Source organism: Hyla sarda, chromosome 2, assembly GCF_029499605.1.
Source record: "Hyla sarda isolate aHylSar1 chromosome 2, aHylSar1.hap1, whole genome shotgun sequence".
NCBI classification, from domain to species: domain Eukaryota; kingdom Metazoa; phylum Chordata; class Amphibia; order Anura; family Hylidae; genus Hyla; species Hyla sarda.
The window spans coordinates 7,165,433-7,183,238 of record NC_079190.1 but is presented as its reverse complement, the minus strand read 5'-3'; the positions used below and the strand labels follow the sequence as shown (position 1 = coordinate 7,183,238).

The following is a 17,806-nucleotide window of genomic DNA, read 5'->3' as shown; positions in this document are numbered from 1 at the left end:
GTCACTCTCTTGATTTCGTTTTGACGAGACAATGCCTGTACGGCAAAGTCTCGCCAGCCGGGCTCATTCTTTACCAATTCATAATTCGACCAGAAAAGCTCAAGCCCCTCTGGCCGAACAAAACTGATATCGAATTCAGGAGCACCGTAGGGATGTATCAAGGCAAAGATATCAACTGCCTTGAAGCCCATCTTTAGCAAGAGCTCAACCACTTTGGTCCTTGAAGGACACATATCTTCGCCCTGCCACCGAAGACGGACCACATTCCTACGGTTACTACCTGCCCCGGCTGTTGGGAGGGACCACACAGTATCGCCCCCTCTTTCCTCTCGGAAGGCAGAGAGACCGTGTCTCTCTATCCAGAAGGACAGATCAACTGCTCTACCCTCTACATTAATCGACCTTTCCCCCTTTTTCAGAGCTTCCAGGAGACGTCGCTGCAATAAACCGTCCCTAGAGTCAGGAGACGAGGAAAGTATTCTACTTCCCCCAGCAGTGACATTGGCATAACTCCTATGATCTGTCACCACTGGGGGGGCAACCGGACCAGACCCTACACCTACACCACTTCTAATGACAACATCCCCACCACCCTCAATAACAACATTAGCACTTCCCCCAACAACATTGTTTCCAATAGCCTCATCTGTAGTCCCATCACCACCCCTAATTACAGCAACAGCAAAATCACCTTCTCCAATAACATTAACCTCCATCCTCTCCCCAGTCATACACCCCGTACCCCCATTTACCTTCTCATTCACACTGGCTGGACCAGAAATAGCAAATCCGGGAAACGAGGATGATGATGATGATGATGATGTTTTTTCCTGTTTTGCCTCAGCATCACGGGGCACTGGGGCTGGGACAACCTCCGCTGGCCCTTTAAGGGACCGGGCAGCATGCTTGCCCGGTCTAGAGGAGGCCCCAGCCCTGTTCTTATTAGTGCCCTCCGCCTCATCAGCATCATCTCCAGTCTTTTCATGGCGCCGCTGATCAATGGGATCAGCGGCACCAATGCAAAACAAACGTTTTTCTTCACTTTTGGGAGTGTCTGTTATGCCCTTTGTTACCTCCGGCACTGAGTCACCCCCCTCTCCCACAGGGGAGCGAACTACAGCACCGGAGTCTGCCTCTCCGCCCACCGCTGGGCCGCCCCCACTGTACGGCCTTGCGGCCGATGCCTTCTCTGCTCCATCCCTGCTACTGCAAACAGGCATGGAGCTCTGCGCCCTTTCAGTATTTGTACTCTCCCCGCACCTTTGCACCGAGTCCACCACAGAACACGGGCTGGGCTGGGTAACGGGGCTTGCACAATGAGCTGACCCTGCGGCCGACTCAGGGTATACAGGGAGGGGGGTGTAGATGTAACTCACCACTTCTTGCTGCTTTGGCTTGGTCTTTTTCTTCTTACCCCCAGGTGCCTCATTTGGGAGCTCATCTCCAAACACCAGGTTCTGAGGACACACTGGGGATTCCAGCATACGAATCTGGGCCATTAGCGCCCCTCCCTGGTAGCTGCTGTCACTGTCCTCTCCTGAGTCGGCAGGTGATAATGCTGGCTGCTGTGCAGGGGGCCCACTGTACGGGGCCTGCTGCTGTTGCCGCAGGCCACCAGGTGGATCTGGCTGTTGTTCTTCCTCCATCTCCTCCACATCATCCACCTGGCTGTCAGGTTGCAGCCCCATCAACCTTTTATTTTTTTCTTCTTCTTTCACCCTGAAGCGCTCCTCATTTTCCAATTTTTCTTTAAATGGCCCACTCTTCTCCAGTAATGCTGCTCTCCTCTCCTCCAAAACTTGCATGTCATCCATAAGTCTTTTTATCTCTGACTGGATCTCAGTTTTTTTCCGTTTAGGACTAACCTTGGCTCTGGCACGGGCACACCGCAGTTCCTCTCGGAGCCTCCTGATGGCCTTACAGGCGTCTTCATACTCACGGAGGTGACTTTTTACCCGGGAGGTATAGGTGAAAATAGACTCCCGGGTCCTCAGCACTCCCCAGCCTTCCTCACTGAGGTCGGCTTCACCTCCGTGAGTACTCTGCCTTCTTCCGGACGAACCCAGCTTTCCACTGGCAGCACCCAGCTTTCCCAAGGAGGATCCCACCTTGGAGTTTTTCGCCTCTGTGGGGGGAGTTGGAGCAGCATTGCTGCGACTCCTGGTGGAACGCCTCACCCCCAAATCCTCCGATGTTCCGGCCGCTTGCTGGCTTCTACTGCTCCCCTGCGGCCTATTCCGAGGAGCAGAAGCCTGGGCCTCGCCTACCTCACTCATGCCTGGAAACCCACTCCCTCCCTGGGGAGGAGGAAGCAGGCCCCAGGTGGAACAGGTGGAAATCCCTGGAGCTCAGGAGACACAGCAGACACACACAGCACAGCTGAAGCACGACCACACCCGCAACTAATTGGTCAGCACTCCAGAGCTGTACTCACTATTCTGCTGGTGAGGTCACTGTGTACATACATTACATTACTTATCCTGTACTGATCCTGAGTTATATCCTGTATTATACTCCAGAGCTGTACTCACTATTCTGCTGGTGAGGTCACTGTGTGCATACATTACATTACTTATCCTGTCCTGATCCTGAGTTATATCCTGTATTATACTCCAGAGCTGTACTCACTATTCTGCTGGTGAGGTCACTGTGTACATACATTACATTACTTATCCTGTACTGATCCTGAGTTATATCCTGTATTATACTCCAGAGCTATACTCACTATTCTGCTGGTGAGGTCACTGTGTACATACATTACATTACTTATCCTGTACTGTTCCTGAGTTATATCCTGTATTATACTCCAGAGCTGTACTCACTATTCTGCTGGTGAGGTCACTGTGTACATACATTACATTACTTATCCTGTCCTGATCCTGAGTTATATCCTGTATTATACTCCAGAGCTGTACTCACTATTCTGCTGGTGAGGTCACTGTGTACATACATTACATTACTTATCCTGTACTGTTCCTGAGTTATATCCTGTATTATACTCCAGAGCTGTACTCACTATTCTGCTGGTGAGGTCACTGTGTACATACATTACATTACTTATCCTGTACTGATCCTGAGTTATATCCTGTTTTATACTCCAGAGCTGCACTCACTATTCTGCTGGTGAGGTCACTATGTACATACATTACATTACTTATCCTGTACTGATCCTGAGTTATATCCTGTATTATACTCCAGAGCTGTACTCTGTATTCTGCTGGTGAGGTCACTGTGTACATACATTACATTACTTATCCTGTACTGATCCTGAGTTATATCCTGTATTATACTCCAGAGCTGTACTCACTATTCTGCTGGTGAGGTCACTGTGTACATACATTACATTACTTATCCTGTACTGATCCTGAGTTATATCCTGTATTATACTCCAGAGATGTACTCACTATTCTGCTGGTGAGGTCACTGTGTACATACATTACATTACTTATCCTGTACTGATCCTGAGTTATATCCTGTAGATCTTTTATTAAAATTTCAAACATAACAATAAAAAAATGACAAAACATAAACATATCATATCCGACAGAACATATCAATATAACGATCATAAAACCAACACCATAGCATAAAATACAACACCGGTCCACCCCACACTCATTCCTGCACACAAACAAATATATACAATATTTACAAAAGACATATTCCTATAATACCCATAATACCCATACCATACTAATAAACTATATACACTAATACTAAATGTGAATTTCCTGGCCCAGTTGCAATACCAAAAACCCAATACCAGTAATATACCAAAAAGAATAACAACAACAACAATAATAATAATAAAAACCAACACAAACAAAATAACACCACAAACATATAACACTATAAGCCAAACAACAAACCCCTAAAGCTCAAGTTTAGCGCCTGCAAGCCCTATATTACCATAAACCAACTGCTCAAAACAAAAAGACTAATGTGCCAGCATCAGCCCACCACCAGGGGGAGACAACAGGCTAAGGCACTTTAAAGGCAGAGCCCCTCCATAGACGAGAGGCCCTGCCAGCACCCAGCCTCTCGTACTCCAGAGAACGCACCTTCACCAGGTCACCGAGAATGTTCCTAACCACCACATCCACAGGGAGGATTTTACGCTGCGTCGACACTAAACACCGTGCGTTCCACGTGTAGTACCTAACCACTGAGCTGACTAGGAATAAAGTGCACCGGTCCCAGCCTCCAAGGTTTCTGAATGCCCCATAGGCCCATTCCGCATAGGAGAGACTGGCCAGCCAAGGCCAACCAATGGAAGCGCCCACCCTGGTGTAAACCTCTGTGTTAAAGGGACAATGAAGCAGAAAATGCTCCATGCTTTCCAGCATGCCTCCACACTCTTCGCGGGGACATCCCCGGTCATCAGAGCTCCTGCACTTCAGATTGTCCCTCACACACAGTTTCCCGTGGAAGCAGCGCCAAGTCAAGTCCCAAAACTTCAAGGGGATCCTGATAGAATTCAAAAGCTCTAAACCCACCTCCAGATCCCGACTTGGGCAGTCCTTGAGCGCCAATGGCCTCTGGAAATGAGAAGACAGGACCCTCTTGTTAAGGAATTTCCTCGACAGAGTCCTAATCTCCCCCATCCCCAGACCCCACCGACGAATAACCTTCAGAACCGGGGTAGTGTAAGCCGGGAGATGCCCGTGTGGTGTGCGAAGATCCTTCACTTGCCCTCCTGTCTCCCATTCCTGGAAGAAAGGCCAAAACCATCCCCTACAGGAGGATACCCATGGAGGAGCCCTCTCTGACCAGAGGTTTGCTATATTGGTCTTAAGAAAGGTATTCACTAGGAACACCACAGGGTTGACCATACACAACCCCCCTAGTCTCCTCGTACGGTAAGTAACCTCCCTCTTCACTAGGTTCAGTCTGTTCCCCCATAACATCTGGAAGAACACACTGTAGACCCGGGTCCAAAGAGGTTCTGGCAACATGCATACACTGCCCAGATATATCAGTAAAGGGAGCAGGAATGTTTTGATCAGGTTAACCCTTTCCCCGAGGGTCAAAGACCAACCCTTCCACTGATCCACCTTCTGAGCGGCGATCTTAAGCCTGCTGTCCCAGTTTTGTTTGGGGTAATCCCCTTGGCCAAATTCGATGCCGAGAACTTTTGCAGATTCCTGGGGCTCTGGAAGGGCGTCCGGGAGATCAAAACCAGGATCTCCCCCTCCCAGCCAGAGACTCTCGCACTTATCCCGGTTGATCTTGGACCCGGATGCCTCCGAGTAGCGGTCCACCTCTGACATCACCCATTGGCCTTCCTCTTGTGAGGAGACAAACACGGTGACATCATCAGCATACGCTACCGCCCTCAGAGCCAAATCCGGCACCGCCAGGTCCATTCTCACCCCCGCCAACGGTCCACAATCAATCCTCCTAAGGAAAGGATCAATTGCAAACAAGTACAGCAACGGGCTCAAAGGACAACCCTGACGGACGCCAGACCCAACCTCAAAAGAGCGGCCAATCCAACCATTCACAAGCGGGAAACTCTCTGCCCCTGCGTACAAGGTCTTAAGCCAATCAACAAACCCCCCCGGCAGGCCATATCTCAGAAGAACAGACCAGAGGTACTCATGGTTAACCCGATCAAACGCTTTTGCCTGATCCAAGGACAGCAAGTACCCCTTCCAGTGGCCAGCCCTACCCTGCTCCACAGCCTCTCGGACACTGAGCACAGCACTAAATGTACTGCGGCCCGGAACAGAGCAATGCTGAGCCCCCGAAAGGAGCCGGGGTGCAAACTCCACCAGCCGGTTAAACAGCACTTTTGCCAGAATCTTTCGGTCCACATTGAGAAGCGCTATGGGACGCCAATTCTCAATGTGGGACGGGTCTTTACCCTTTGACAGGATGATCAGCGCTGACCTCCTCATTGACTTTGGCAGAGTGCCCGAGGATAGACACTCATTAAAAACCCCAGTCAAGAGGGGAACCAAAGTGTCCTTAAAGGTCTTATAGAACTCAGATGTTAAGCCATCCGGACCGGGTGACTTCTTGAGGGCAAGCCCATCAATAGCCATCCTGACTTCCTCTTCCCGGATCATCTCTGTCAAAACGTCAAGAGAGGAGTCTACTCCTGGTTCAGGGACGGTTTCAGCCAAGAAAGCTGATACCTTATCTCGATCTAGATCCTTCCTTCCCAAGAGGTGCGAGTAAAAGGATCTGACGACCTCCAGGATCCCTGATCTGGACCTTTTCAAGGATCCCGTACTATCAATCAGTCCTGAGACTATTTTACTATTCACTGACATCTTGCAGTTTCTGTAAGGGTCGGGCGAGCGGTACTTCCCGTAATCCCTCTCAAAAACCAAAGATGCGTGTCTGTCATACTGGCACTTCATCAGCAAGGACTTCACTCTGGAGATATCGTCACGACTACCTCCAGTCGAGACAAGGTTCTCAAGTTTCTTCCTCAGGCCCTGGTACAAACGGTACCTGTTTAGGCTTCTGAGGCCCGAGAGCTGGCGGAAGAATCTCGCAACCCTTTCCTTGAAGATCTCCCACCACTCTGACTTACTGCTACAAAGGCCCAGCAATGGTACCTGGCTCTGAAGAAAATCCTCAAAGGACTGTCTTATCTCCGCTTCTTCCAAGAGAGACGAATTCAGCTTCCAATAGCCTCTGCCCATCCGGGGGGTCTCTGTGACATTCAGAGAAAACAAAATTAAACAGTGATCGGAGAACTCCACCTCAACAACAGACACTGCTGAAGAGACGGCCTCCTCCTTTAAAAAAAACCTATCTATCCTAGACCTACAACAACCCCTATGATAGGTGAATCCCGCGTGGCCTGGGGTGTGCCGGATGTGGACATCCACCAGGCGAGCCTCACTCGCTATGCTATTAAGGGCGACGCTATCATAAGTCAGCTTGTTTCTGGCACCTCCCCTGTCTTGGGGCCTCGTGACAGCATTAAAGTCCCCTCCAAAGACCACCTGCCGACTTGTAAAAAGATAGGGCTTGATCCTCATAAAGAGACACTTCCGGTCCCACTTAGACTGTGGGCCGTAGATGTTAATAAGGCAAAGTTCTTGTCCCTTCATGAGGACATCTAAGATCAGGCACCTCCCCATTTCTAACTCGATAACCCGTCGGCATTCTACCGCTGCGGTAAAAAGGACCGCCACTCCGCTATACGGCTCGGCCCCAAGAGACCAGTAGGAGGGCCCATTCCTCCACTCTCTTTTAGCCTTGTAGATAGATGACATATCTGTTAGCCTGGTCTCTTGCAAAAATAAAATATCAGCATTAATATGGGCAAAAAAATCATAGGCCGCAAATCGAGCCGTATCTGACTTTATGCTGGCAACATTAATGGATGCCAGAGTCAACGGAGAGGGTGCCGCCATCAAGGGTGATTGAGTTAGACAGCTTTCTTTTTCCCACCATCCTTCCCATCCACCCCACCACCCTCCTCATCAGATGATGGTTTACCCCTTCTTAGTGAGATGGATGTGTCCATTTTCCCTTTATTTACATTTTCCTCGTCCCCTGACTCTGAGCCAGTCCCCCCCCCCCTGAAGACATAGGTTCCCCAGGGAGAGAGGACTCAGGGTCCCCTGTGGGCCCCACCGCAACATCCGGAACCTCACCCCCAGCCTCCTTCTCCGAAGAGGAAATGTCGCGGAGGGCTCGGAACCGGTTGGAGAGACCAATCAGAGGGGGGTCAGTTGTACCTTCCTTTGGCATTTGGCGGGTGGGAGAAGATTTTAAATCTCCCTTTTTCTTATTCCTCCGAGTACCCCGCTTTGTTTCTGCCCATCTCCCTCTGTCCTCATCTGCGCTCTCACCATGGGAGGACAGCGAGGAGACAGTATCCTCCTCTTTGTGGATCCTTCCAGTCTCCTCATCCAGTTCACTATCCCCCAGGGCCTCAGCAGTAACACTGGTCGCAGGGACAGGATCAGAAGCCACCTCAGCTGGCTGATGCTCCTGTGACTCCCGAATCTCCCTATCCCTTTGACGCTTCTTGAGACGCCTCAGTTGGGCAGGCGTCTTCTGCTTACTTTTCTTCCCTGGCCCCTGCACCCCTTCATCCCCGCCAGCCATCCCCCCAGCAGAGTTCACCTCATGGCTTACCCCCACTGGGGCAACAACCGCGTTGACAAAGGAACGAGGGCAGCGACTGAATGGGTGACCTAAGTCACCACACAGGTGACACCTAATCTCTGCACAAGATGCAGCGAGATGGCCTATTTCCCCACACAGAGTGCACTTCTGCACAGTGCAATTGGCACTAAAATGTGTGGGGTCACCACATCTGTGACAGAGCTTCGGCTGACCCTGGTAGAAGATCTGGATACGATCCCTTCCGAGGAAGGTTGCAGATGGTATATGGGTAACGGTGTTTCCTGAAAGCTTAAGCTTGACCATAAACGTCCAGGCCCCTGACCAGATGCCATATTCATCCCTGTTCTTTTTTGGGACCTCCACCACCTCTCCATACCGACCTAGCCACGTCATGATGTCAATACAAGAAAGTGATTCGTTACGGGTTAAAACGGTCACTTTCTTGACATTGTTTTGGCGAGACACCGCCTGAATGGCAAAGTCTCGCCAGCCGGGCTCATTCTTTACCAGCTCATAATTCGACCAGAAGAGCTCAAGCCCCTCTGGCCGAACAAAGCTGATATCGAACTCAGGGGTACCATAAGGATGTATCAAGGCGTAGATGTCAGCTGCCTTAAAGCCCAACTTCAGCAGAAGCTCAACAACTTTAGATCTTGGAGGACATGTATCACTGCCTCTCCACCTCAGCCGGACCACATTCCTTCGGAGACCACCTGGCCCGGCTGTTGGGAGGGACCACACAGTATCCCCCCCTCTTTCCTCTCGGAAGGCTGAAAGACCATGTCTTTCTATCCAAAAGGATAGATCAACCTCCCTACCCTCTACATTGATTGATCTCTCCCCTCTCCTTAAGGCCCCCAGGAGACGCTGCTGCAAATTGCCCCCCCCCAGAGCCAGAAGACGAGGAAGGTGCCCCCCTCCCCCCAGCGGTGACATTTGCGTAGCTGCGTACCGGTGCTGCCACCGCTGGGGGTGCAACTGGACCAGGCCCTACATCCCCACCACTAATCTGTGCCCCTTCACCACCCTCCTCCACATAATCCATACTCACACCATTATTGCCTGTTTTAGCTGATGTGCCCCCCATACCTCCACCCGTGCTACAGCCCATACTACAATTCACTCCAACATTAACCTCCTCATTCATACTGGCTGGACCGGTGCGTTCTGGTGCAGATAGTGTACCATCAGCATCACTGGGTACCAGAGCTGGAGCCACCACCACAGGACAGGTCACCAGTCCTTTATACAAGGACCGGGAAGCCTGCCTAGCCTGTTTATTAGCGGCCCCAGCCCTGTTTTTACTGGTACCCTCCGCCTCATCAGTACTGGAGTTTTCTGCTCCTGGGCGCCGCTGTTCTGGATTAGCGGCGCCAATACAAAATAAAGGTTTTAGTCCAGTCTTTCTGGGAGGCGAAGACATCTTGGCCCCAGCAGCTCTTTCACGATGACACCGCTGCTCCAAAGGAACAGCAGTGTCAACGTTCAGAGCCACCGGAGCTCCCGCAGCTGACTCTGGCACAAAGCCGCCCCCCCCTCCCGTTAGGGAGCAGCCCAATGTGCCAGAGCCATCCATGCCCATCGCTGGGCAAATATCACTGTCCGACCTCACAGCCGATACATTGTCTGCTCCACCACTGTTACTACAAACAGCGATGGAGCTCACCGCCACACTAGACTCCATACTCTCCCCACTCTCCTGCACTGAGTCCACAGCAGAACTCAGGCTGGGCTGAGAAATGGGGTTCACACAGTGAGCTGACCCTGCGGCCAGTCCGGGGGGCTCAGGGAGGGGGGTATATACAAATGTTACCTGCTCCTGGAGCTTGGTCTTCTTTAGCTTCTTTTTCCTTCCCCCAGGTGCCTCCTCTGGTAACTCATCCCCAAACGTGAAGTCCTGGAGGCGACCTGGGGACTCCAGGAGCTGGATCTGGGCCATCAGCGCCCCTCCCTGGTGACTGGTGCTGCTCTCATCCCCCGAACCGCCAGAGCCACGGCCAGATGACATCGCCATTTGCCCTGCAGGGAGCCCACTGTATGGGGTCAGATGTTGCAGACCCCCGGGTGGATTTGGCTCAACATTATCGGCCTCCGCAGCGTCTCCTTCCTCCTCCACCCGTGGCTGAAGCCCCCTCAGCCGTCTCTGCTTCTCTCTCTCCATTGTATGAAAGCGGTCTTCATTTAAAAGTTTTTCCCTAAATGGCCCGCTGTTCTCTAAAATAAAAGTTCTCTTCTTCTCCAGTATCCTTATTTCATTTTTCAGCTGTTTAATCCGGGCTGACAGCTCAGCTTTCTGTCGTTTCGCCGCAGTTTCCATCAGGGCTTTTGCTTCCCGTACCTCCTCCTGGAGCCTATACAAGCTGCCCCTTGCTTCCTCATATCCACGGATGTGTTCTGCCACACGAGAGTTATGGGGGACTCCAGACTCCCAGGCCCTAGGCATCCCCCAATCCTCCTCCACACATCCGTGGGCATTTAGCTTTGCTCCAGGAGGAGTATCACAGTCCACATTGTCAGGCCTTGTTGTCACAGTACCTGTGCTTCCGGAACTTCTTGCACTTGTAGTCCCACAACTTGCAGGGCCAGCCTTGCGGCTGCTCTTTGTCTCTACGGGTTCAGGGGTGGCTGGAGATGCATCGCTGCACCTCCTGGCAGAGCGCCTCAACCCGGAGACCTCTGATGCACTTCCTGACGCTGGTCCCTCCACACCTGGTCGCTGGCTCCCCCTGCCCCCCGCGGACCTGATTCGGGGGGCAGGTGTTGGGGTTCTCCTCTCCTCGCTCATGCCTGAACACACGCTCTCCCTCTGGGGAAGGAAGAACGTTGTCCGGCACAGATGACACGGCAGAGCTCAGAGCGCACACACACCAAACAATCCAGCAAACGACTTCCTCCACACTCAGCAGACTCACAGGAAGATGCTCCCTCTAGTGGCCAGACTCCAGAGCTGTACTCACTATTCTGCTGTTGAGGTCACTGTGTACATACATTACATTACTTATCCTGTACTGATCCTGAGTTATATCCTGTATTATACTCCAGAGCTATACTCACTATTCTGCTGGTGAGGTCACTATGTACATACATTACATTACTTATCCTGTACTGATCCTGAGTTATATCCTGGATTATATTCCAGAGCTGTACTCACTATTCTGCTGGTGAGGTCACTGTGTACATACATTACATTACTTATCCTGTACTGATCCTGAGTTATATCCTGTATTATACTCCAGAGCTGTACTCACTATTCTGCTGGTGAGGTCACTATGTACATACATTACATTACTTATCCTGTACTGATCCTGAGTTATATCCTGGATTATATTCCAGAGCTGTACTCACTATTCTGGTAGTTCTGTGAAGCGGCTTCTCTGAAACAAGAGGTTAATTTTGCTGTCTTCCTGTAAATTTGTTGCCTGTCCTATATTTCAGGAGCGTCAACCCAGCGGAAAAATCCCTGGCCATCGGAATGCAGTTCATGTTCCTGAGGATTCTTGGTAAGAAGCCTATTGTCTCCTCCTGATACATCATATGGCACAATGTTCTTCACATATTAGACTAAACACAATGTTCTTCACATATTAGACTAAACACACAATTTTCTTCACATATTAGACTAAACACACAATGTTCTTCACATATAAGACTAAACACACAATGTTCTTCACATATTAGACTAAACACACAATGTTCTTCACATATTAGACTAAACACACAATGTTCTTCCCATATTAGACTAAACACACAATGGGGGAGATTTATCAAAGGATTTAGACTGGTTTTTCTGTTCTAAATTTGTCGCACAGAAAGTCGCAGTCTAAATATGTGCGACTTTTCTGCGACTTTTGCTCTAGAGGATTTTTAGAACATGATGCATGCAAGTCTATTTTAGACGGAAATGCATTGGAAAATGCATTGGTGCTGAATTTATCAAGTGCGACTTTTGTGCGACAAGTCGCATCTGTCCAAAATGCGCTGAAATGTCAGACCATGTTGGAGCAGGTCTAAATGCTGTTTAAGCTGTAGACCCTGAAGTCTGAGCACAGAATTTATCAAGGGCTGTGAGACCTTTGATAAATTAGGAGCACAATAGACAGGAGACTACCACATACGCTGGTCTATAAGCATACCCAGAATAGACTAGATTAGGAAATGTCCCCCAATGTTCTTCACATATTAGACTAAACACACAATGTTCTTCACATATTAGACTAAACACACAATGTTCTTCACATATTAGACTAAACACACAATGTTCTTCACATATTAGACTAAACACACAATGTTCTTCACATATTAGACTAGACACAATGGGGGATATTTATCAAAGTTGTCTATGTCCCGCCTCAATATAGACCAAACTACAGAGGGTTAGTCTGGTCTATTGTGCACCTAATTTATCAAATGGCGCACGGCTCTTGATAAATTCTGTGCACAGACTGCATGATCTATGCTTTAGTCTATATTTAAACCTGCTCCAACATGGTCTGACATTTCGGCGTACTTTCAGCCTATGCGACTTGTAGCTGAAAAGTCGCTTTTGATAAATTCAGCACCAATGCATTTTTCAATGCATTTCAGTCTAAAATAGACTTGCATGCATCATGTTCTAAAAATCCTCTAGAGCAAAAGTCACAGAAAAGTCGCACAGATTTAGACTGCGACTTTCTGTGCGACAAATTTAGACAAGAAAAACCAGTCTAAATCCTTTGATAAATGTCCCCCAATGTTCTTCACATATTAGACTAAACACACAATGTTCTTCACATATTAGACTAAACATACTTGTTCTCTGGCACGGTGGAATGTTCTGTCCATGATAACTTGTGAGGGTCACATATATAAGTCTATCACATAATAAAGGTCCATCAGAAAATATCGGACTGGATCGATGACCCTTAGTTCTCCACAGTATCATTGACTTAGAGTCTATCTCGCAAAGTTCGGGCTTTACTGTCTATTTTGTTTGGTGTTCCAGCCCTGGGTTTCCCATGGATTAGTGTCTGTCACGATGCCGGCTGGCAGGTAGTGGATCCTCTGTGCCAGAGAGGGATTGGCGTGGACCGTGCTAGTGGATCGGTTCTAAGTCACTACTGGTTTTCACCAGAGCCCGCCGCAAAGCGGGATGGTCTTGCTGCGGCGGTAGTGACCAGGTCGTATCCACTAGCAACGGCTCAACCTCTCTGACTGCTGAAGATAGGCGCGGTACAAGGGAGTAGACAGAAGCAAGGTCGGACGTAGCAGAAGGTCGGGGCAGGCAGCAAGGATCGTAGTCGTGGGCAACGGCAGGAGGTCTGGAACACAGGCTAGGAACACACAAGGAAACGCTTTCACTGGCACAATGGCAACAAGATCCGGCGAGGGAGTGAAGGGGAAGTGAGGTATAAATAGGGAGTGCACAGGTGAACACACTAATTGGAACCACTGCGCCAATCAGCGGCGCAGTGGCCCTTTAAATCGCAGAGACCCGGCGCGCGCGCGCCCTAGGGAGCGGGGCCGCGCGCGCCGGGACAGGACAGACGGAGAGCGAGTCAGGTACGGGAGCCGGGATGCGCATCGCGAGCGGGCGCTACTCGCATCGCGAATCGCATCCCGGCTGGAGACGGTATCGCAGCGCACCGGGTCAGTGGAGCTGCCCGGAGCGCTGCGGTAGCGAGAGAGAAGCGAGCGCTCCGGGGAGGAGCGGGGACCCGGAGCGCTCGGCGTAACAGTACCCCCCCCCTTGGGTCTCCCCCTCTTCTTAGAGCCTGAGAACCTGAGGAGCAGACTTTTGTCTAGGATGTTGTCCTCAGGTTCCCAGGATCTCTTTTCAGGTCCACAGCCCTCCCAATCCACCAAAAAGAACCTTTTTCCTCTGACCGTCTTGGAGGCCAGTATCTCTTTCACTGAGAAGACGTCAGAAGAACCGGAGACAGGAGTGGGAGAAACTAATTTGGGAGAGAAACGGTTGATGATGAGTGGTTTAAGAAGAGAGACATGAAAGGCATTAGGAATACGGAGAGAAGGAGGAAGAAGAAGTTTGTAAGAGACAGGATTAATTTGGCACAAGACTTTGAAAGGACCAAGATAGCGTGGACCCAGTTTGTAACTGGGGACACGAAAGCGGACATATTTAGCGGAGAGCCATACCTTGTCTCCGGGAGCAAAAATGGGGGGAGCTCTTCTTTTCTTATCGGCAAACTTTTTCATGCGAGATGAAGCCTGTAAAAGAGAATCTTGGGTCTCTTTCCATATGGTGGAAAGATCACGAGTCACTTCATCTACAGCGGGCAAACCAGAGGGCAAGGGAGTAGGGAGGGGGGGAAGAGGGTGACGGCCGTACACCACGAAAAATGGGGATTTGGAGGAAGATTCAGAGACTCTAAAGTTATACGAGAATTCGGCCCATGGTAGAAGATCTGCCCAATCATCCTGGCGGGAGGAAACAAAATGTCGTAAATAATCACCCAAGACCTGGTTAATTCTTTCTACTTGTCCATTGGATTGAGGATGATATGCAGAAGAAAAGTTTAATTTAATCTTGAGTTGTTTACAGAGAGCCCTCCAGAATTTTGACACGAATTGGACGCCTCTATCCGAGACTATCTGTGTGGGCAACCCGTGAAGACGAAAAATGTGTACAAAAAATTGTTTAGCCAACTGAGGCGCTGAAGGAAGACCAGGAAGAGGGATGAAATGTGCCATCTTGGAGAATCGATCAACGACCACCCAAACAACAGTGTTGCCACGGGATGGGGGTAGGTCTGTAATAAAATCCATACCAATCAGAGACCAAGGCTGTTCGGGGACAGGCAGAGGATGAAGAAAACCAGCGGGCTTCTGGCGAGGAGTCTTATCCCGGGCACAGACAGTGCAGGCTCGCACAAAGTCCACGACATCCGTCTCCAGAGTCGGCCACCAATAGAAGCGAGAGATGAGTTGCACAGATTTCTTGATGCCTGCATGACCTGCGAGATGGGAGGAGTGACCCCATTTGAGGATTCCGAGGCGTTGGCGTGGAGAGACGAAGGTCTTTCCTGGAGGAGTTTGCCTGATGGAGGCTGGAGAAGTGGAAATCAGGCAGTCAGGAGGAATGATGTGTTGCGGAGAGAGTTCAACTTCCGAGGCATCCGAGGAACGAGAGAGAGCATCGGCCCTAATGTTCTTATCGGCAGGCCGAAAGTGAATTTCAAAATTAAATCGGGCAAAGAACAGAGACCACCTGGCCTGGCGAGGATTCAGCCGTTGGGCAGACTGGAGATAGGAGAGGTTCTTGTGATGGGTGTAAATAATAACTGGAAATCTTGATCCCTCCAGCAGATGCCTCCATTCCTCAAGTGCTAATTTAATGGCTAGAAGCTCTCGATCCCCGATGGAGTAGTTCCTCTCCGCCGGAGAGAAGGTCCTAGAAAAAAAACCACAAGTAACAGCATGCCCGGAAGAATTTTTTTGTAGAAGGACCGCTCCAGCTCCTACAGAGGAGGCATCAACCTCCAATAGGAAGGGTTTAGATGGGTCAGGTCTGGAGAGCACGGGAGCCGAAGAAAAGGCAGACTTGAGCCGTTTAAAGGCGTCTTCCGCTTGAGGAGGCCAAGACTTGGGATTGGCATTTTTTTTGGTTAAAGCCACGATAGGAGCCACAACGGTAGAAAAATGTGGAATAAATTGCCTGTAATAATTGGCGAACCCCAAAAAACGTTGGATAGCACGGAGTCCGGAGGGGCGTGGCCAATCTAAGACGGCAGAGAGTTTGTCTGGATCCATTTGTAGTCCCTGGCCAGAGACCAAGTATCCTAGGAAAGGAAGAGATTGGCATTCAAACAGACATTTCTCTATCTTGGCATAAAGTTGATTGTCACGAAGTCTCTGAAGAACCATACGGACATGCTGGCGGTGTTCTTCTAGATTGGCAGAAAAAATCAGGATATCGTCCAGATATACAACAACACAGGAGTATAAGAGATCACGAAAAATTTCATTAACAAAGTCTTGGAAGACGGCAGGGGCGTTGCACAGGCCAAAGGGCATGACCAGATACTCAAAGTGTCCATCTCTAGTGTTAAATGCCGTTTTCCATTCATCCCCCTCTCTGATGCGGATGAGATTATAAGCACCTCTTAAGTCCAGTTTGGTAAAGATGTGGGCACCTTGGAGGCGATCAAAGAGTTCAGAGATGAGGGGTAGGGGGTAGCGGTTCTTTACCGTGATTTTATTAAGACCGCGGTAGTCAATGCAAGGACGTAGAGAGCCATCTTTTTTGGACACAAAGAAAAATCCGGCTCCGGCAGGAGAGGAGGATTTACGGATAAAGCCTTTTTTTAAATTTTCCTGGATGTACTCCGACATAGCAAGAGTCTCTGGGGCGGACAGAGGATAGATTCTGCCCCGGGGTGGAGTAGTGCCCGGGAGGAGGTCAATAGGACAATCATAAGGCCTGTGAGGAGGTAGAGTCTCAGCTTGTTTTTTGCAAAAAACATCCGCAAAGTCCATATAGGCCTTTAGGGGGACCGGTTACAGGGGGAACCACAGAGTCACGGCAAGGGGTACTGGGAACCGGTTTTAGGCAGTCCTTGAAACAAGAGGGCCCCCAACTCTTGATCTCCCCAGTGGACCAATCCAGGGTTGGGGAATGGAGTTGAAGCCAGGGTAGTCCAAGGAGGATTTCGGAAGTGCAATTGGGGAGGACCAAAAATTCAATCTTCTCGTGATGAGGTCCGATGCACATTAGAAGGGGCTCCGTGCGGAAACGTATGGTACAGTCCAATCTTTCATTGTTTACACAATTGATGTAGAGGGGTCTGGCGAGACTGGTCACTGGGATGTTGAACCTGTTGACGAGAGAGGCCAAAATAAAATTTCCTGCAGATCCGGAATCCAAGAAGGCCATAGTAGAGAAGGAGAAGGCAGAGGCAGATATCCGCACAGGCACAGTAAGACGTGGAGAAGCAGAGTAGACATCAAGGACTGTCTCACCTTTGTGCGGAGTCAGCGTACGTCTTTCCAGGCGGGGAGGACGGATAGGACAATCCTTCAGGAAGTGTTCGGTACTGGCACAGTACAGGCAGAGATTCTCCATGCGGCGTCGTGTCCTCTCTTGAGGTGTCAGGCGAGACCGGTCGACCTGCATAGCCTCCACGGCGGGAGGCACAGGAACGGATTGCAGGGGACCAGAGGAGAGAGGAGCCGGGGAGAAAAAACGCCTTGTGCGAACAAAGTCCATATCCTGGCGGAGCTCCTGACGCCTTTCGGAAAAACGCATGTCAATGCGAGTGGCAAGATGGATGAGTTCATGTAGGTTAGCAGGGATTTCTCGTGCGGCCAGAACATCTTTAATGTTGCTGGATAGGCCTTTTTTAAAGGTCGCGCAGAGGGCCTCATTATTCCAGGATAATTCTGAAGCAAGAGTACGGAATTGTACGGCGTACTCGCCAACGGAAGAATTACCCTGGACCAGGTTCAACAGGGCAGTCTCAGCAGAAGAGGCACGGGCAGGTTCCTCAAAGACACTTCGAATTTCCGAGAAGAAGGAGTGTATAGAGGCAGTGACGGGGTCATTGCGGTCCCAGAGCGGTGTGGCCCATGACAGAGCTTTTCCAGACAGAAGGCTGACTACGAAAGCCACCTTAGACCTTTCAGTAGGGAACTGGTCCGACATCATCTCCAAGTGCAGGGAACATTGGGAAAGAAAGCCACGGCAGAATTTAGAGTCCCCATCAAATTTATCCGG

The 17,806-nt window shown here is 50.0% G+C and overlaps 1 protein-coding gene across 6 annotated transcripts in view; it reads left to right on the top strand.

The window, feature by feature from the left end:
• SLCO2B1 (solute carrier organic anion transporter family member 2B1) overlaps positions 1-17,806 on the top strand; it is a 199,981-nt gene that overhangs the window by 144,577 nt on the left and 37,598 nt on the right. For all 6 annotated transcript variants that reach the window (XM_056561073.1, XM_056561072.1, XM_056561074.1 and 3 more), the window contains exon 13: positions 11,533-11,597. In XM_056561073.1, coding sequence (XP_056417048.1) covers positions 11,533-11,597 — 65 coding nt within the window. The remainder of the gene's footprint in view (positions 1-11,532; positions 11,598-17,806) is intronic.